Source organism: Carlito syrichta, unplaced genomic scaffold (assembly GCF_000164805.1).
Source record: "Carlito syrichta isolate Samal-C Ts95f unplaced genomic scaffold, Tarsius_syrichta-2.0.1 Scaffold305012, whole genome shotgun sequence".
In the NCBI taxonomy this organism is placed as follows: Eukaryota; Metazoa; Chordata; class Mammalia; order Primates; family Tarsiidae; genus Carlito; species Carlito syrichta.
In genome coordinates this window covers 261,986-282,212 of record NW_007249108.1, presented here as the reverse complement: position 1 = coordinate 282,212, position 20,227 = coordinate 261,986, and the positions used below count along the sequence as shown (strand labels likewise).

Sequence of the window (20,227 nt, the reverse complement as noted above, 5' to 3'; positions counted from 1 at the left end):
TAAATAAGTTCTATGTAGGCCGATGCTCTGAGCATTCATTTCTCCTTCCATTTAATTTAAACTCTTTGTGTGGTTTGCAGTATGGAAGTGGATGTTGTCTCTAGATTAGGATAATGAAGTGATGTAACTTCACAGGTCAGGCAGGAATGATCTAGGGACGTCTTGTCAGTTGATTTCAAATCCCACTCTTATTTATATCCCTGTCTTTGGTTAATTGATAGTTGCCTATCCCCAGGACCCTCATCTTCAGACCTTCCCTCATCATTAGACATTCTCTCACCCTCTAATCTCTGAAAGTTTGGAGACATGAAATGTAATTATTGTTTTCCACAAAATAAAACCCTGGTCAGAAACTCAGGGGCCTTTGTATGTATTGCCCTTTGGAGCCCCCATGCGGTTGGTCTTCAGCTACTGTAATCAAGACTGCATACATCCCTGAGCCGTGGTCCTCAGTCATTGCTGCCTTTGTCTCTGACTCAGAGCCAGCGGAGGGTATTCTTGCTGATGGTCTTCCAGCTCATGGTTCAGTGTGGTCATGCCTGGGAACACACTCCCTCTTAGGCAGCTCACTCTTGTGTCAGTCAGCTCTTCTGCAGCCATTCATTCGTTCTTTCAGCTAGCATGACCTCAGTGCCTACTATGGGCCAGGCTTTCAGAGATGAAGAAGACACAACCCCTTCCCTTGAGGAACTGACAGTCTAGTCAGGGAGAAAGATAAGTAGCCAAACTGTTACAGGCAAAAGTTGTGGTAGGTATGCAGAGTTTCAGGAACCAACTCTCTCTGTTGTCAGGTGTCTCAGTCTTTGTGTTGCCAAAAAAAGGATACCTAAGGCTGGGTAATGTATAAATAAGTGAAAAATATAAATATATTTTCAGATTTATGATAAGTGTGAAGTCACTATATTTTATCACATGAAACCAAACTTTGTATTTGGCTTACAGTTCTGCAGACAGTACAAGAAGCATGGCACTGGCATCTGCTTCCAGTAAGGGCCTCAGGCTGCTTCCACTCATGGTGGGAGGTGAAGGAAGCCCACATATACAGAGGTCATGTGGCAAGAGAAGAAGCAAAACTCATTTACCCTCCACCCCCACATTAATCTATTCATGAGGGATTCACCCCTGTGACCCAAACTCCTCCCTTTAGGCCACATTTCCAACATTGGGGATTATGTTTCAACTTCAGATTTAGTGAGGATAAAATCCAAACTGTATAATTAAGCACTTTTGCAAAGCAGCATATAATATGTCCGGCATGAGGCAAGTACTTAAGTGATTTAAAAAGAAAAAAATAATACGAATCAGCATCTTTGGTGTGCCCCAGGCATCATGCTGGTATTGGGAATCAGTACATATACAGGACCCTGGCCTTACTGAGGAGGGAGGACAGTTGTTTAGCAGCTCTCAGATGATGAATCCTGCAGTCACTTGGTGCACTCTGGGAGCAATAACAGTGGAGTGATTGGTGCTGCATTGGCAGACAGGATTGGGAGGCACCTCCATCCAAAGAGACCCGCTTGAGAAGGGCCTGTTTTTAATGAGTGTTTCAGAACATTGTTCTGAAGCCTCTGACTTGTATATATAAAATTCCTCTGTAGCTGGAAGCCACAAGGAATTACAGATACTTGTTTTGTATATCAAAACCACCATTCATGGAGTCTTCACTGCATCACAGGCACTGTACTAAGTGCTTTTACTTGCAAGACTCACTCGGTACAGTAGCTCTAGGAGATGACGAGTATTTTTATACTCCATTTCACATATGAGGAAATTGAGGCTCAGAAAGATTATGTAAATTGCCTTGCATTCCACATGTACAGCTGTTAGTGTCATAGCTAGAACTGAACCCAGTCCTGTGATCCTCCCAACTCCATTTTAACAGGTGGGAGCCGACTGTTGAATCCATACCAAGAGGTACATATAGTCCTCTTGTTTTACAATACAGTTTGAGCATTATCCAAAATGCTTGAGACCAGAAGTGCTCGGATTTTGGATTTTTTCACATTTAGGAATGTTTGCAGGACGCATATTGATTGAGCATTCATAATTCATAAATCTAAAATCTAAATTTGCTCCAGTAAGCATTTCCCTTGAGTGTCATGTTGGTGCTTTTTAAGTTTAGCATTTTGGAGCATTTTGCATTTCAGATTTTCAGACTGAGGTGCTTAACCTGTAGAGAAACTGAGTGCCAGAGAGAGCACCAGTCTTTGGACACACAGTGAGTTAGTAGCTGAGCTGACTGGGAGTCCGAATTTCCCTCTCCATAGTGGGCCCATCTGCCTGCTACTCACAGACTCATCATTTCACCCCAAGGCCAGCTTTTTCTGCTCTGGGTCTACTCTCTTCCCAGGAGGCGAGTTCACCACTCCCAGATATGCTGAATGTCACAGAGCCCCTGAGTGCAGCCCAGAGGGAGATCCAGCGCCAGTCCACGCTGCAGCTGCTGCGCAAGGTCCTGCAGATTCCTGAGAACGAGTCAGAACTGGCCGAGGTCTTTGCCCTGATTCATGAGCTCAACAGCTCTCGACTTATCCTGTCCAACGTGAGTGAGGAAACAGTCACCATCGAGCAGACCTCGTGGTCGAATTATTACGAGTCTCCATCCATGCAGTGCCTTCTCTGTAGCAGCCCACTATTCAAAGGGGGACAAAAGTAAGCATCCCTTCCCTCGCCCTGGCCACCCCATCCTGCTTGGCTCATGCTGCCCCTTGCCACAGACACTTGAAGGTTGTCACCTGTGAGCATATTAGTCTCTGCTTTCCTTGAACTTCCTTTACCTTTCCAATTGCTGAGAGTAAAGTAAGAACTAGTAATGATCATTTCTGTTGCCATGCCTGAAAGCTGTCACCAGCTTAGGATTTGGTGGCATCTGGACCATCGAGCATAGTGTTCAGGAGTACATTGGAATTGGTTAAAGCGTGTAACACTCCGAGTTCTATCAGTTATAGGAATGATTCCAGATTCCAGCAAGGTGAAAACCTTAGGTCCCAAGCCCCACACATTTGCCTGTTGCAGTAAAGTCTTAAGAATTTTGCTGTTGACCACCAAACCCTAGAACTGCATAAAGAAGTTGATTTCCCTTCTGTTTTTGTGGTGATGCCTTTGGTACTAGCTCCCTGGCTGGGCCCCAGGAGTGCTGGCTGCTGACCGCCAGTCGGCTACAAACAGTGACTGCCCAAGTGAAGATGTGTCTGAACCCTCATTGCCTGGCCCTGCACAGCTTCATGGACATCTACACAGGTGGGTATCCACTTTCTCTTCACTCAGAGCACCCCGAAGCAGGCTTGAGAATGCCACTGCAGTCGGACTCTAGTCCTGGGAGCACTGACCCTCCTCTCAGGCAGGGCCATTCCTCTGAATGTCTCGGCCTCAGGAGATGATACCTTTCAAGTATTGAGACTCCTATCCGAGATCTTTCGAATAAAGTTAATTTTAAAGTAATAGATCTTCATTGTGCAAAAGCTGGAAAATGCAGATAAATAAAAAAGAGGAAACTAGAAGTCAATGGTAATCCTACTGCCGTGAGATTAATGCTTAACAGTGCATTCACTAATCTTCCAGATGTGTTTATTCATCTGTGCAGAATATAAGAAGTTATGGACACATTTATAGGTTTTTAGTTTTTCTTTGAACAAGAGTGAGGTTGTGCTGTAAGTTGTTCTGGAAAGTGCTATTTTAATTCAGCAGTGTATCATGGTCATCTTTCTGTTCAGCAAGCAGAGAAATACACAGCCATTTCTAAAGGCGTGTGTGGCACTCCACAGCCCTGTTTATAATTAAGTCTGTGTGTACCTCCTTGAGAACGGGGTTGCTAGTGTTTGTCCTTCCTCTCCATTATCCATCGATTCCCAAGTGTTTATTAAGCACTTAGCACGTGCAGTCACTTGTGAGAGCTTGGTTGAATTCTGAGTGTTACATGTACAATTGAGTGCTGAAGACTAAAGGGTATTTATTTATTCTCCTTGTCTTAAGTGCCTTATGTTACCTTGTTTTGAATTCATGTTTTTAAGAAGTCTTGTATCAGCAGATTAAGAGCCTATTTCCCTATCTAGGGCAGTACTCAGGATCGTGTATTTTTTTTTAATTAAAATTTATTTTTAAACTTACATATAATAAAATTTACTTGGGGCAGGGTGTGGTAGCTCACACCTATAATCCCAGCACTTGGGAGACCAAGGTGGGAGGGAGGATTACTTGAACCCAGAAATTCAAGACCAGCCTAGGCAACATAGCAAGACTTCATCTGTACAGAAATTCAGCTGGGCATAGTGATGCATGCCTGTAGTACCAGCTACTCAGGAGGCTGAGGTGGAAGGATAATCTGAACCCAGGAGGTAAAGGCTGCAGTAAGCCATGATTGTGCCACTGCACTCCAGTGTGGGCAACAGAGTGAGACTCCAACTAAAAAAAAAAAAAAATTTTTTTTTTACTTTGTTTTTAGCTCTGTGAATTCTGACATGTACTGAGTTGTATATCTGCCTTCACAATCAATATATAGGGCAGGTCCATGACCCCAAAACATTCTCTTGTGCTGTTCCTTTGTAGTCCAGTCCATCTTTTCTCTCTGGTGACCATCTCATCTCATCCTGCTAGTTTTCTTTTTTCCAGAACGTTGCGTAAACACAGTAATAGTATGTCGCCTTTGAGTCTGGCATCCTTCTGTAAGCGTAATCCTTTGACATTCGTATGTGTTGTTTATGCCACTGGTTCCTTTTTATTAAGTTGTCTTCCACTGTGCAGACATGCCACAGCTTGCTTGTCCCTCCCCGTTGGAGGGTGTTTGGCACACTGCCAGTGTTCAGCAGGTACAGAAAGAACTGCTGCAGACACTTGTGTACAGGTTTTTGTGTGAACCTGAGTTTTCATCTCTCTTGGGTAAATACCCACAAGTCAGATTGCTGGACCATGTGGTGAGAGTATGTTTAATTGTATACGAAACTGCATTACCAAAGTGGCCATATGTTTTGTGTTCTTTTCAGCAATGTGTGGGAGTTCTAGTTTGCTCTGCATGCCACCACTCAGCGTTGTCGTTTTATTTTTCAGCCATTCTGGTAAGTTAGGTGTATAGGTTAGTAGTAGTCTGGTATTATTTTAGCCCTTTGCTCTCAGAGACATCTCACGGATCACCTACCAGCAACTTGACCACATTTTTTATGAAGTAGTGAAAAATGAATCACTTCATATTAAATGTATAGCATTGGAACCAGTTATTTTTTTGTAATGATATTTGGCTTAAAATGGAATTTGGGACATTGAGGAACTTACTTATGAAAAAATCAAAATTTTATGTATTATATTTTTCTAATATGTGGTAATGTGTAAAACAGTCACCGACATAAATAATCATTCAATAATATTTGACATCTTCCTCCTGGTGTTTTTCTATTTGAGCAGGCAATGCAGTCTCATTTCCTTCCTTCCACATTAATAATGTGTAATTTACTGATCAGTCTGTTGTTCAAAAATTTGGAATGATGCACTCATGATTCCTGAAAACTAGTTCTCAACTGATGGATCATATCTTGGTATATATATCATCTCGTTATTTGCTTTTTTGTGCAATTTGAATGGAAAACTTTAAGGAAACATACATTTTAAAAAAATTTGTTCTTGCATAAGTTTGTCCTGTATAATCACCAACAATCTTTTTATGTCCCCTGAGAGGGGACTTCCAAGTGATTTGCTAGATTTACCATGCCCCTTACAGGGGCCATCCAATTGCAAAGGGTTAATTTTTATTTCTCCAGTGACTAATGATGTATGTTTGTTCGTCTTCCTTGGTGAAGTGTCTGTTCACATCTTTAGTCCATTGAATTTTGTTGATTTCCTACTTGAATTTTAAGATTTCTTTATATTGTCTGGCTACAAGTCCTTTCATAAGGGTGTGTGTGTGTGTGTGTTATTTCTGTTTTTGAGAGAGGGTCTCACTCTGTCTTGCAGGCTGGAGTATAGTGATGCAGTCATAGCTCACTACAGCCACAAATTTCTGGGCTTATGCGATCCTCCCTCCTCAGCCTACCAAGTAGCTAGGATTATAGGAATGTGCCACCATGCCTAGCTAATTTTTTTTTTTTTAACTTTTTGTAGAGACAAGATCTCACTATACTTCCTAAGCAGGTCTTGAACTCCTGGTCTCAAGGGATCCTCCTGCCTTGGCCTCCCAAAGTACTAAGATTGCAGGTGTGAGCCACCACACCTGGTCCCTGCTAGAATTTTAATTGGAATTGTGTTTGATCTATCAATTTGGGGAAATGTGACATGCTTAAATATGTTGTGTCTTCTAGTTCACAAACATGGTCTTTCTCTCCATTTTGTTAGATTTTCTTTCATTCTTTCATCAGTTTTTGTGATTTTCAGCATACAGGTCCTGCACATATTTTGTTAAATTTATACCTACGTTTTTGTTTTTTTGTTTTTTCTTTTCAGTGCTAAATGACATGGTTCAGTTTCCAAATGCTCATTGCTGGTATAGAAATATGACTGAGTTTTGTCTGTTGACTGTATTCGGTGACCTTGCTAAACTCACTTATTAGCTCTAGGAACTTTTTGTAGGTTGTAGTTTTTTAGTTTGTCAATTTGGTAGGTAACACCTGGCATATCATTCATTAATTTGTTTATTTGATTACTAGGAAAAGTGTACTTTTTTTCTCTGTTGTGAATTTATCAGCTATCTTTCAGATTTGTGTTTGGTGATTTTTGGGACACTAAGATTTGTATGCTTTTTGTTTTACCCTTTATGTGGCTGAACTTTGATCTCCCTTATGGTTTCAGCCTCTGCACTCCTCTGTGCCTTTATTGGGAGTGCATAGTCCAGAGTTAGCTTTTGTGCAGATTTGTGTATTATATTTTGTGTGAACATAAAATCACCCTCTTTGATTTGTCTTAAATGGACTACATTTAAATTCCTTTGAATATTTTATCAGACTTTGGTGTAGGGGTGATTTTATAGCCTTTGTGGCCTCTCTTTATCCTTCCTGGGATAAAAGGTGCTCCAGGTCTTTCCCCAGGTGCGGTTGTGTCACATGTAGAGGACTGTTGGTCCTGGGGACTAAACTGAGTGATAGGGAAATTCTGCCTTTTGGGGGTACGGGGGAGACTACACATGTTATTTCATTATTTGCTTATTTCATTTAATAATGTATTGTGGGCAACTTTGTGTCAGAACAGTCAGTTCTACTTCTTTGTCTGTTTTTTTTTAAGAAACAGGATCTTGATATGTTGCCCAGGCTGGAATACAGTGGCATGATTATCGTTCACTGCAGCCTCCAATTCCTAGGCTCAAGGTATCCTCTGGCCTTAGCCTTCCACTGCATGTACCACTTGACTAATATTTTAATTTTTGTTGTTGTTGCTGTGACCAGGTCTCACTGTGTTGCTCAGGTTGGTCTCATACTCCTAGCCTCAAGTGATCCTCCCGCCTTGGCCTCCCAGAGTCCTGGGATTACAGGTGTTAGCTACCGTATCCAGATACTTTACTCTTTTTAATGATGCATAGTTTTTTATGAATGCACCATAAATTAACTGCTCCACTATTGATGAGCATTCAGTTGTGTGTTTTTGTTTGTTTGTATTTAATTTTTGTTTGTTTTTTGAGATGGGGGATCTCTTGCTGTGTTGCCCAGGCTGGTCTCAATCTTCTGGGTTCCTCCTCGTGCCTCAGTTGCCCAAATATCTAGAACTACAGGCACATGCTGCCACACCGGCTAGTTTGTTTTCTCTTTTTTGCCTTGGTGGGTAATGGTCTGTGAATTACCTTGTTGCCTCTTTTTAACTTGCAGGTCTCTTTAACGTGGGGAATAAGCTGCTGGTGAGCCTGGACTTGCTTTTTGCAATCCGAAACCAGATCAAGCTGGGGGAGGACCCCAGAGTGTCTGTCCATGTGGTTCTGAAGTCGGTACAGGAGCAGACAGGTACAGGTGCTTCCTCCCTTTCCCAATGTTAGTCCAAAGCTCCCTGGAGATTATCAGGGCTGGACTTTGGCTAAAAGAGTCATATTGGAGGAGAGTCTGATTATTTTGAAAAGGAACGTTCTTGACTTCTTAGCACACTCTTCTTTTGAATTTTATAAATTCCAAATGAGTCTTTCCTGGCATCCAGGGACCCCCAGCAAGAGATTACAGCTGATGTATAGAAGTACATCCTGTAGTTGTAGGTGGACTTGGCCCACTGTGTGTGTCAGACACATTCTGAACACAGCCAGTGTCTGCTTCCAGGCCCAAGGCTCATGCTGAGACTGAGGGTGGGCCGTCCTGGGTATATCCAAGCCCCCATACCTCACTTGCTATGGGGACAGATGGAGCAAAGCAAAGGCACTGGTGTTCCATGGGCCTATATTTGAGCTTAGCGCTGCCACTTAGTGGCCATGTGATTTTGAGCAAATTATTCTTGTGCCTCTGTTTCTCCAGTTGTCATATGAGGATAATTATAGCTACTGGTTCATAAAAAACTAAATTCATGTGAGAACTAAATGAGATGACGTGTTCATAGTTCTCAGCATAGCTAGTAGGTGCATAGCACAAGGCAGCTATCACTCACTTGGGGTTGCTGCCTGAGCTCTTGGAGCAGGTGCCTGGCCTCAAGGTTGGTAGCACCTGTGGAGAGTCAGTCTTGCTGAACTGCTGTTCTTGCTGGCCGTCAGCTCATTCCTGGGGGCTTTAGGGTCTTTCTCTGGGGCCTTCTCAGTGTCTTGCTGTCCTTCCAGAGAAGACACTGGCACCGGAGGAGCTGCGCCAGCTGCAGGAACTGCTGAGCAACGGCTACTGGGCTTTTGAGTGCCTCACAGTCCGGGACTACAATGACATGATCTGTGGCATCTGTGGTGTGGCCCCCAAAGTGGAGATGGCGCAGAGGAGTGAGGAGAATGTGCTGGCGCTGAAGAGCGTGGAGGTAAGGGCCTCTCAGCCACCATGAAGACACCAGGGCACTCCTCATCTGGCAGTTCCTCCTGCTATGGCCCCGGGTGGGTGATTCCAGTCCTGTCCAGATGAGGCAAGTGGCTTTTTCCCGCCTTAGCCCAGGATTTCGTCTAAGGAAAGCCAAGTGGAATCAGAGGCTGCTGCCTGTTCAGTCATTCATTCAGAAAATGCATTGAGCTACCTGGGAGTTAACAGACTCAATGCTCTGTCTGTCCTCATGGAGCTCACATTTGATTTCAGGACCCAGGAAACAAATGCCCGTGTAGTAGGAATGGCACTGGGAGGCATAGGGCAGCTGGTTGGGGGGCGAAGGGGGGCGTTCCTGTGCACAGGGCAGTCAGAAGTCCTCTCTGACACGGTCCATTCTGAGAGCCATGTAGCTTCTGGGAAGAATAGTCCAGCCAGAGGGAGAAGCAGGAGCAGGGTCTGAGGTGGGCTTGGGCGTGATTAAGGAATAGCAAGGAGGCTGGTATGGCTGGAGTGAACGATGGGCAGTGTGAGGTCAGAGGCTGCAGAAGGCCGACCCTAGGAACACACAGGCCATCAGCAGGACTGCCACAGAGTGAAATGGAGAGCCACTGCTGGGGGTGGAGGACAAGAGTGGCCAGAGCTGACTTCGGTTCTGAATTAAAAAATTTTCACACAACAATAACACCAAGTCGAGATGGATGCATAGATTAATTATCCAAGAAATAGGATTTCAGTCATAGGAGAAGAGTATCCAAGAAATAGGATTCCAGTCATAGGAGAAGAGGAGTCAAAGTGACATTTCCCCAGCTCATTGTCTAAGACTGTAGAATGCTGAAAACAAAACCAGACATTTAATAGAGGGAATTGGGACTGGCCGGATGCATGAGTACAGATTCAGAGCCCTGATAGGGTCACAGCATGTGAGACCTGACTAAATGAGGTCGTGCGTCATGACCAGGCTGATCATGGGAAGACAGAGCTGTTTCAGTATCAGAAAATATACCAGTTTAATTCCCTACTTAGCAGATTAGAGGAGCCAGGTGCAGTGGCTGTAATCCCAGCACTTTGGGAGGTCGAGGTGAGAGGATTGCCTAAGCCCATGGGTTTGAGACCAGCCTGGGCAACTTGGCGAGATCTTGTCTCCACAATAAGTCAAAAAATTAGCCAGGTGTGGTGGCACGCACCTGTTGTTCCAGCTACTGGAAGGCTGAGGTGGAAGGATCGCCTGAGCCCAGCAGGTCAAGGCTGCAGTGGCCATGAGTATGCCTCTGCACTCCAGCTTGGGTGACAGAGCAAGACCACAACTCAAGGGAAAAAAAAAAAAAAGATTAGAGGAGAAAATCCACATGATTGTTTCATTACATGTAAAAAAAAAAAAAAAAGGGCGGGGGGCCTTCTGCGTGATCAGTACCCCTGATGATAAATCTCTTAGCAAGCTGAGAATAGCAAGGAATTGTCCTCAGCCTTCTGTAGGGTTGTAAGAAACCCGGCAAGTCGTCCTCCCCTGGTCGTGCATCACAGACATAGAGTGCCCCTTGAGTATGCTTGTGGCACCCTAGGGTGCGAGCTTCCATCTCTGGACTCTCCCGCAGTTAACAAGAGGATGGGGACGGGAGGTGACTCTTTGGCACTGGACTTGCATCTCTTGTGTCCACTGCCTAGCAGGTGTTGAGCCTCTAGAGGATGGGTAGACATATGAGGGGTTTATTGCATATTCCTGTCTTTTTTTTCGTAATTTAAAAAAACAAAAACACTTCTTTTGTGTGTTAACTCACCAAGAAGCTATTTCTAGATTCATTTAAATCTGCTAGCCTAATGGTAATATTAACTCATTCGCTACCGCTGACATTAATTTACCACATTGTGGAAGACTGTCTTTTGGGTTTATAATCTGAATAAAAAAACAAAGTAAGGAATGCTAGTAGAGTGTTGTTTTCCGGCAAATACTGGATATGTCTGAAACTTTCAACTGTATTATGAAAAAGGTGGCAATTTAGAAAAGACCATTTCACTTGTGCTTATTGGAGAAGTTTCTGGCAACCAGCTTCAGGTTTTTTTTTTTTTTATTTTCACCTGCTATCATTATTAGGAAAGTGAAAAATTTGCTGCTTGCGAATGTGTTAAGATTAGAACAGCTAAGATTTATTGAGCATTTTATTACTTATGCTGAGTTCACAGTCTGTGCAAAGTGCTTTATTATGTGACTTAATTTTCCCCACAGCCCCGTGAGGTGTGTCTAGGTATAGGCACCAAGCCCTGAGTAGCATGCCCCAGCCTACCCAACAAGGCAGGGGTGCGGCTGAGAAGGACCTGCCAGGTCCAGCCCATTACAGAGCCTGCTCCTGGGACTCCAACTGTGGCCACAGCGAGTTTGGTTTCCAGAATAAACAGCATCCTGCCTATCTGCCCAGGTCACGTCTCCTAGTCCTGCCTGGCACCTGGCCGGTGCAACTCAAGGCTCCTCTGTTCCCGGATGCAGTAGTACTCATTCTTCTCACTGTCAGTTGCATGTTTCTTCTGTCTGTGGTTCTGGGTGCTTCTTCCTGAGAAACCGGGACTTTCTTTCCCTCTTGTGTATGTGGAGAGAGGTATTGTGCATTTGGGGAAAGGGATATCCTGAGGATTATGAACTAGAACAGGAAGTCACTGACCAAAACCCAGACATGCTGCTGTACATGGGGAGACACGCCGGCCCCTCCCCCAAGGATTGTGAGAAGGGGGCACACTTGGTTGGTATTTCCTGGCCCCTTGCTTTGGTGCAGAGGGTGGACTCAGTGGCCCCATCCCTTGGGCATGCCATATGCTCACAGCCTGCACCAAGTGCCATGGGAGGGGAGAACAAGGAGGAGTGAGATGGGGGAGAGACTTTGTGAGAGCAGTGTTTTTCAGGCCTTTGTGGGTGTGAGAACTGCATAGGGCAGTAGAGAACTTGCTGGACCACATCATAGGGTTTCTGACTCAGTAGGTCTGGCGTGGGGGCCGAGAATGCATTTCTAACAAGCTTTCAGGTGATGCTCGTGCTCCCGGTCCTGGAACCACTCTTTGAGAATCCTTCACCTGGGGGGGCTTTAAAACGCAAAGTGAGGGATTTAGTTCATCAGATCGAGATGTGGCCTGGGTGTTGCTTTTCCAATAAGTAACATCTATGGATGGCTGTGATCAAGGAGGATTAGGATTAAGGTCACACTTCGAGGACCATGTAAGAAGGCATTGCAAGAAGAAAAACTGAGCAGCACATGTGCTGGGTGACTGGTGATGAGGAACTGCTGATGGGGTAGAGGAGATAGCTGTGTGCTGACGAAGTCTGGGGGTGCTTTCTGGGAGAGGTGAGGCATTTGCAGTGCCCAGGGAGATGGCTACGACTTTCCTCATTATAATAGAATTCTGCTTGTGCTTCCAGCCAGGCCTTGGGAATATGGGCTTCAGCTCTAGAACTAGTCTTTGGTTCCTGTTCTTGTTCTGTCCTTTACTCTAGTAGTCCCACCTCTGACATCCCCCAGACTTGTTTTTGGTACTTGTTAAGAAGTATCTGGTGCATAACAGGTGCTTAAATGGTAGCTCCTCTTTCCTTGCAAGACAGGGAAAATGACACAAAGATGCAGAAGTAGAGGGACTTAGGGATGGTTTGGGTCTGGGAGAGGGCCATGGTGTGGGAGGAGGAAACATGGCCACAAGACAGCTAGGTATGAAGTTGTCAAATTTAGGGCACCTTGGCTGGAAATGACTGTCGGACTCTCCCTCGCTGAACCTTGGTTTCCCGTGAACATGTGTAATGAAGGGATAGACTGTTGGGTGGCTCCTGCATCTTGACCTTCCTCATCCTGACTTTTTAGTTCACCTGGCCTGAATACTTGGCTTCCAGCGAGGTCAACGTGGAGGACTTCTGGGCCACGATGGAGACAGAGGTGATTGAGCAGGTGGCATTCCCTGCCAGCATCCCCATCACCAAGTTTGATGCCTCTGTGATTGCCCCCTTCTTTCCACCACTTATGAGAGGAGCTGTGGTCGTCAACACCGAGAAAGACAAAAACCCAGATGCACGACCAGTGCCTGGTAAGGCTGCCTGGCGACTGATGGGGCAGGGGAGGCTCTGTCAGGAGTCGGGGACACCATTGCACCAGGATAGCACTGGGGTAGAGGGCCAAGCCTGCCTAGAGGATGCCTTCTAGAAAGATAAGCATAGCCTGTGACAGAGTCCCCAGAGGTTAGGGTTGTGGTGCAGGGTGTGGAGAGCTGTCAGCCATGTTGCACAGGAGGACACACAACTTACCTTAGCTCTGGGGTGTACCGAGTTGAGAAGGCTGTAGACGTGCCCAGGAGGGGCTCCAAGCCTGAAGATTCTCACTGAGAAGGTGTGAGGGAGGCCAAGGGATCTGCCTGCAATTGGTCTTTCCTGTAGCTTTGCTGATGGCTTGTGGATCATATGCCAACAAGTTCTGGGTTAGCCGTGAAGAGCACAGGGCTCTGACAATTTGAGTTTGAGTCTCCACTCTGCCTCTTAGTAGCTCTGTGACCTCCGGGCAGTCTCTTCATTGCCCTGAGCCTCTGTAGCTTCATTTCCAAAGAGGGCATGGTGCTGGTTCCCCACCTCCTTGTGGGTATGACAATCACGCTAGCTAATGCCATTTGACCGAGGCCTCTGTTCTTTCTAACAGCTGCTCACAGTGAGATATAGGCTTTGTGTCACAGCCCAGAATGGTGTTGTCCATAGGCACATGCTTGTGCATCTGTAATGGGAACCACCCTCGCAAAATCGTATTTTTCCCCATTTTTTTGCATTAAGGCCCCACATATTTCTCTCGTTTCAGCTGGCTCTGGGAGCATGGTGTAGAGGGAACCTTTTTGAAGTGAGCACTGTTGCTTCTCTTTCTGCTGCAGTTGTGGTCTTGGTTCTCAAAAACCTCTGAAGACTTTGGATTAAAAGCTGACTTATTTCAGGGTTCTTTGCAGCACCTGTCTGCAGGGTTCCAGGGCAGGAATCCGGTTCTAAGGGACTTCCCAGGTCTGCAGAAGGCACAGACCTGTTCAAGTTAATTTTTTGCCAGCACCCAGGGGGGTTCAGGGCCAAGCTGGCCTCCGCCATCTACTGTCCTGTGGGTCTAGCCCCCTGCTTACAGCTGCACGCACAGGGCCTGGCCAGGCCTGGTGGCAGCACCCTCCTCCTAACACTGCATCTCTTGCAGGCAGTGGCAGTGTCTTGGTGAGGCTGCTCCAGGAGGGCGCCTGCAGGCTGGAGGAGATTGGCTCCTACGGTGAGGAGGAGCTACAGCACCTACTAAGGCAGTGTGGTGTCCCCTTCCGGGTGGAAGACTCCAAGGTGAGGACTGGACAGTGTTGGGGACCAGGCTCTGGGTAGCCTGTTTGGTCCGCTTTTCAGGGCAGGATGTGAACATCCGGACTGGGCACTTACCTTGGGCAGAGGGCGCCACAGACAGGAAGGGGGCCTGAGAGGTGGCAGCAGCCAGTGGTGCCATGCCTCAGAGGCCTGGGCTCTGGGGCTGGGAAGCCTGACTCTCCTGCTTCCTGTGTCCCTCAGGTAAACTGCCTTCATTTGAGCTTTGTTTTCCTCATTTGTAAAACGGAAGTAACCAGCATGCAGCTTCCTGAGGGGGCTGTAAAGAATGAGCTGCACAGTGTCTGCTTGTCACTTGTCCGTGCCATAGAAAGTACCTGCTGTTAGGAATATGTGTTTGATCTGTACATTACTTAGTTTCCTGCTAGGTATGTGCTACTAAAAATGTTATGCTTCCTTCAAGTTCAGGTTATCTTCTTTCTGAAGTTTTCTCTGCCCTATGAAAAGTGAGGGACTCAGAGTCTGGTGGCTTGATCCATCTGGCTGGCTTTGTCTAGGACCTGAAGCCTTTGGGACCTCTGTTGTCCCCTATACCCAGAGGGGCTTGGGCTAGGGAGGCTCCACGGCACACCATGGCCATCAGTTCTTTTGCTCTGTGTGTTACAGTGAGCACTTGACCCGGGACACCAGGTCTGTCTTAGCTTTCACTCTGTGTTTTCTTTCATTCTTGCCCCTCCACTCCAGGATCAGCTCTGCTTATCCTTACTGGCCCTCTACGAGTCTGTACAGAATGGAGCCAGGTCCAGACAGCCCCCACCTCATTTCACAGGTGGTAAAGTCTACAAGGTGTGCCCCCATCAGGTGAGAGGATGGTGAGGGGCTGGGAGGGAAGCTGTAATGTTGAATGGCCCCGATCCAGCTCAGCCTTTGGGGCTAGGCTTGGGTTGCTGGGTGACCTGTGTAGTAACTGCCCAGGGTCAGTGTCACTCTTGGGCTGGGGAGGAGCCTGGGCCTTCCCTTCCGTCAGCAACTATTTATGAAGCACCAGAAATACCCAGCCATATGCTGGGCCCCACACCAGCTGAGGAGGGCACAGTTGAGCAAAAAAGACATCCTCCCCAGATGACCTCATATTTTAGAGGGAATAAGTCACCACAGCCTGTGGCAGTTGCTCTCAAGGAACGCTAAGGCCTAATACAGACAGTATCAGGGAGGAGCCTGCTCCGTGAGGCAACCAAAGAAGACTGGGGCCTGAAGGACATTGAAGGACCCACCCAGGGGCACTCAGGGTTCTGTGTGGCGAGAAAGGGAGCCAGGAGGAATCACCAGAGGCCAGATCACACGGAGCTTTCTAGGCCAGAGCCATAGTTTGGATCGTGTTCTGAGAGTATTGCAGGATCTGAGATTGCTGAGCATTTTGAATGGGAAACATGGGGGCGTGGTCCGATTTGGGTTTTAGGGAGGTCCGGCCACACATCTGTGGGTGGTTGTGGATGGGTGGCACTGGGTTAGTTCTGGGAAGGGTTGTGTACCAGATGACAGAATGGCCCAAGGAGATCCTGGGACGGCAAACCCACTTGGCAGGTCCTGAGTGGGGGAGAGGTGCTTAGCAGAGCCTTGGGTTCGCCGAGACTCGTGTACCAGGGTGCCTGGCTGTCAGAAGAGAACCAGGTCACCTGACTCTGGCAAGCTGTGTCTGGCAGATGCTCGATGCTTCTGCCCTGGGCACATCAGAGCCCGCTAGGAGGGTTGTGTGACCGTTCCCTGTCAAGAAGCCCGTGATGACACACGAGTGAGAGCTATAGATCCTGGGCTGGCTGGGCATGGCCTTGCAGGGTGGTAGGGGGCGGCAGCTAGGTGGGTGTGGAGGCCAGTTCCCTAGCATTCTTGGGGCTGTCCAGCAGGGGGACAGTGCGGGGCCTTCAGTGTGGGGGCGTGTGCTGGACTAGTCAGAGGTTCCTACTGGGAGTGCATCAGGGCTGGCAGGGAGATTGCCCAAAATACAGATGCTTAGATGCCACCCCAATACCTTCCTTTCATAGATGTGAATGGGGCCCAGGAATCTCCATTCTGAACCAGCTGTGTTGCTAGTATTGGGACCTGGAGGCTGGTGCTGGGCAGGGTGATGAAGGGTGGAGCTCAGAGGGGATCTGAGGTGCCTTCTGAGCTATGTGGAGGACAGAGTACTCTTAGCTCTTCCCTTGGGGGCAAAGGGAAGCTGGCACTCCATTTGGGCAGAGAAAGGAGGAACTGCAGCAGCTGGCACATCAGGCGTGAGGTGGGTAGCCTCTTCCTGGAAAGAGGCAAGGGCCATGCTTTGTGCACAGCCCAGCTTCCTGACCCACCTGGCCTTCCTTTCCCAGGTGGTCTGTGGCTCCAAGTACCTCGTGCGGGGTGAGAGTGCTCGTGACCACGTGGACCTGCTAGCCTCCTCCCGCCACTGGCCACCTATCTATGTGGTGGATATGGCCACACCAGTGGCCCTGTGTGCAGACCTCTGCTACCCAGAGCTGACCAGCCAGATGTGGGGGCGGAACCAGGGCTGTTTCTCCAGCCCCACGGAGCCACCCGTGGTGAGTTGCCTCCCAGGGACCGGGCCGACTGCATCTCACCCCTGCTCTTGAGGGCCCTGGGAATTGTCTCTAGTGTCCTTTTCCTCTGGCAGCATTTGGTCTTGACGTTCTGCAAGCAGCATTGACTCCATACGTTTTTACTGACCAGCCCCTGTACGTGAGGCCATAGCACATCACTTAGTGTGCCCAGGGTATCCAGACAAGGGTGTCTTGTGCTAAAAGAGGGTGCCCTCCAGATGAGCCTAGGAAGTTACCAGCTTTGAGAGACACTGTGCGTACTCATGCAGTAAAGGCCCAGCCAGCCCTGCAGTATACTGTTGATCTTGCCATGGCTGTGCCATGTTGCATATCTATTATGGTCTGGAAGTACAGCAGTTTAGAAAACACTGATCTTATCCAAACCTCTTCTTTGATTAAAAGGGGAAACGAAGGCCCAGAGGGGCACATGAGCTTGTCCAGGGTCACACAGCAGATTAGTGGTAGAGCCCTCGTCTCTGTGTCTGGGTACATTGCACCAGGCAATATTTCTTTTCTTTCTTTTCTTTTCTTTTTCTTTTTCTTTTTTTGAGTTGGAGTCTCACTCTGTCAATCAGACCGGAGTGCAGTGGCCGCTCCCGGCCATCACAGCCTTGACCTGCTGGGCTCCGGCGATCCTTCTGCCTCAGCCTTCCAAGGAGCTGGAACTACAGGCGCGCACTACCACGCCCGGCTAATTTTTTTTTATTTATTGTAGAGATGAGGTCTCGCCAAGTTGCCCAGGTGGGTCTCGAACCCGTGGGCTCAGGCAGTCCACTCACCTCAGCCTCCCACAGAGCGGGATTACAGGCTGAGCCACCGAGCCTGGCTCCAGGCAATATTTCTTACCAGAGGCATGTGCCTCCCAAGGGTGGCCTTTGGTCTCTGCTGGAAGAGAAATTAGAACTGGAAATTAAGAAGGGTGGCGAGTGCCCTGGCCAAAGTGCATTATGGGTGGTGAAGGCCTCTGGCTTTGCCTTGGAGGGACCATCATTGTCATCACTACCTGGGGCTCACTGGCTCCATGAGACAGTGTCTCAACCTCTGTCAGAACCCCTTTTGCCCTGGGAAGTGGCCACTGTCACTGTCCCCATTCTCCCAGGAGGCAGCAAAGGCATGGAGGAGGTGGGGCAGGGACCTGGCCCATGAGACGCAGCTTGTGGTGATGCTCGGGTGTCGACAGGGTTGGCTGTGTCACAGCTGCTGTTCTCACCCACCACCTGGGTTCTGCCCTAGTCACTCCCTCCTGTCACCGCAGCCTCTCGTCTCTCCTAGAGCGTGTCCTGCCCTGAGCTCTTGGAGCAGCATTATGCTGTGGATATGACGGAGGCTGAACCCTCTGTCCAGCACCCCGTCACCAGGACTGCTACACGGCGTGTCGTTCATGCTGGCACACAGCCCAATCCCAGGGACCCCAGCGCTGGGCACCGCTCCTTGGCCCTGTGCCCCGAGCTGGCTCCCTACACAGCCATCGTGGCCTCCCTTGTGGACAGCAAACCAAACAGCATCCGCCAGCGGCCCATCGCCTTTGACAACGCCACCCACTATTACCTCTACAACCGCCTCGTGGACTTCCTCACTAGCCGCGAGATCGTCAACCGGCAGATCCATGACATTGTGCAGAGCTGCCAGCCCGGAGAGGTGGTCATCCGGGATACCCTCTACCGCCTTGGGGTTGCCCAGATCAAGACGGAGACGGGGGAGGAGGATGAGGATGTGGTTGCAGGGCCAGAGTAAGCCCGGCTACCGTGCGGGACTGCACCGTCTCAAGCCATAGTAAGGCCCCTGCCCGAGGCAGATCTGCCCAGGGGACCGACCTGTGGAAGGTCACCTGTGGGGAGGCCTCTGACTGCTGGGACTGACCAAAGAGCTTCCATTTCCTGAGCACGGTGGGGCCTGGGGTCTGCAGCTCTCAGCCCTCCAGATCAGGGTGATGCCAGCAAGCCTCCTGGCCTGAGAGAGCACTGGGGGGATGTGGTGTGTTTTGAGGCAGAGGGAAAGGCTGGTTGGCCTCCCTGGAGCCTGTCGCGGGTTGGGGGAACACCGCAGGTGGCCCAAGGCAGGGGGCCCGAGTCCGGAAGGCTGCTGAGGCCTCTTCTGCCCCGGGAGAGCCAGCCTCTTGAATTCCTTAGCCTGTTGCCTTTGGGGCCTTGGCCTCATGAGCTCCAGGGCTCCCTCTGGGGATTCCCCCACGAGGGCGGGGTGCGTCTGTCTCCTGCAGCCGCAGCTGGGAGCTGAGGAGGAAGGACCCGGCAGCCACACTCTCCTGGTCTGCCCTCTGCCCGAGCACAAAGGAAGAACCCCTTCCTCTTGTCCCGGCTACTGCTGCTGCACCCAGCATCCTTCCTGGGCCTGGACGCCTCTCCACAGAGGGGGTGTGGCCATGGCCATGACGTGACCTGGCATCAGTAGGAAAAACTCCCTTCTGTGAAGGGGAAGCAGACCGGGCCATAAGGAAACAGCCGGGCTGGCCCGTGTGCCCTCGTCTGCTCGGGACCCGGAAATGGCCGTGTGCTGTTTAATTTATTGAGAGGAGTGGAGCAGGTGGCTTTCTTCCCCTCCCTCTCCCCTCGATGAGAAGAAAGTTTATTAAATTATCTGGTTTTGGTGAAGCAGGTCTCGGTCTCATGCTTGTTGTCTGGGATGCACGCCGAGTTCTCAGTGCTGCGCTCGTCCCTTTCGTGAAGAGGCGGCAGAGAAGTCGGGGATTCAAGCGCTCGCGTGGTACAAGCACCAGAGGCCGACTGAGTTAGTGCTGTTAGTTTAATGTAGACAGACATCCCGCAGTGTGCGGTTAGTTGGGAGGAGGCAGCCGGGGAGTGGGAGGGTGTGCCGCTGGTTTGGTGTGGCCAGCCACATGCCAAGGCCCGCCTTCCAGCCCAGAACAACTGAGCAGATACCCCCCACTTTTAGCTGCCACGTGGCTCAAGGTAGCAGTTCCAGATCCAGGAGAGGAAGCCAGGGTGAAGAAGGCTGCAGGGCAGGGACCAGGGGGACCTGTTAGACACTTACAAGGAGCCACTTGCCCCAAGGGCCTGAGCTGGGTGTGGTCTGTGGGCACCTGTCCACTCCTGCTGCCCCTTGGTTAGAAAGGGGATCGCCAATCTGTCTAGCTCCTGTTTCTCACTCCCAGGGCAGCCCCTGGGGCCATCATGGGCATAACCAGTCCATTTCCACAGAGACACGGGGTATCAGGAAAGGGGTTCTTGGACATAGGCAAAGGTCAGGAAAGTGAGCTGGAGTTCTACCGGTTGGCATAGCAAACTTGAGGCCAACACTATGAGAACGGGGTGCGGGGAGGGGCTCAGCCCCAGCCCCTAAATGGCAGTGGTGGCCTAGGCTGGGAGTGGGGCCCTCTCTGACTTCTCCAGGTCCCTCGGCTCCCAGGTTTCAGCTGGCCGAGCTGCTGGGTGATGTGACCAGGACGGAGTGTGTCCCCTCGTGGCCCATCTGTGGGGAGC

General features: G+C 49.1%; 1 protein-coding gene across 1 annotated transcript in view; it reads left to right on the top strand.

Annotated features, from left to right (window-relative positions):
- HMGXB3 (HMG-box containing 3) overlaps positions 1–19,378 on the top strand; it is a 48,660-nt gene extending 29,282 nt beyond the window's left edge. The window contains exons 12-20 of the mRNA XM_008061052.2: positions 2,351–2,652; positions 3,113–3,240; positions 7,779–7,910; positions 8,702–8,886; positions 12,719–12,938; positions 14,069–14,202; positions 14,923–15,039; positions 16,542–16,751; positions 18,042–19,378. Coding sequence (XP_008059243.1) covers positions 2,351–2,652; positions 3,113–3,240; positions 7,779–7,910; positions 8,702–8,886; positions 12,719–12,938; positions 14,069–14,202; positions 14,923–15,039; positions 16,542–16,751; positions 18,042–18,503 — 1,890 coding nt within the window. The 3' untranslated portion in view covers positions 18,504–19,378. The remainder of the gene's footprint in view (positions 1–2,350; positions 2,653–3,112; positions 3,241–7,778; positions 7,911–8,701; positions 8,887–12,718; positions 12,939–14,068; positions 14,203–14,922; positions 15,040–16,541; positions 16,752–18,041) is intronic.
- Positions 19,379–20,227: the final 849 nt, after the last annotated feature.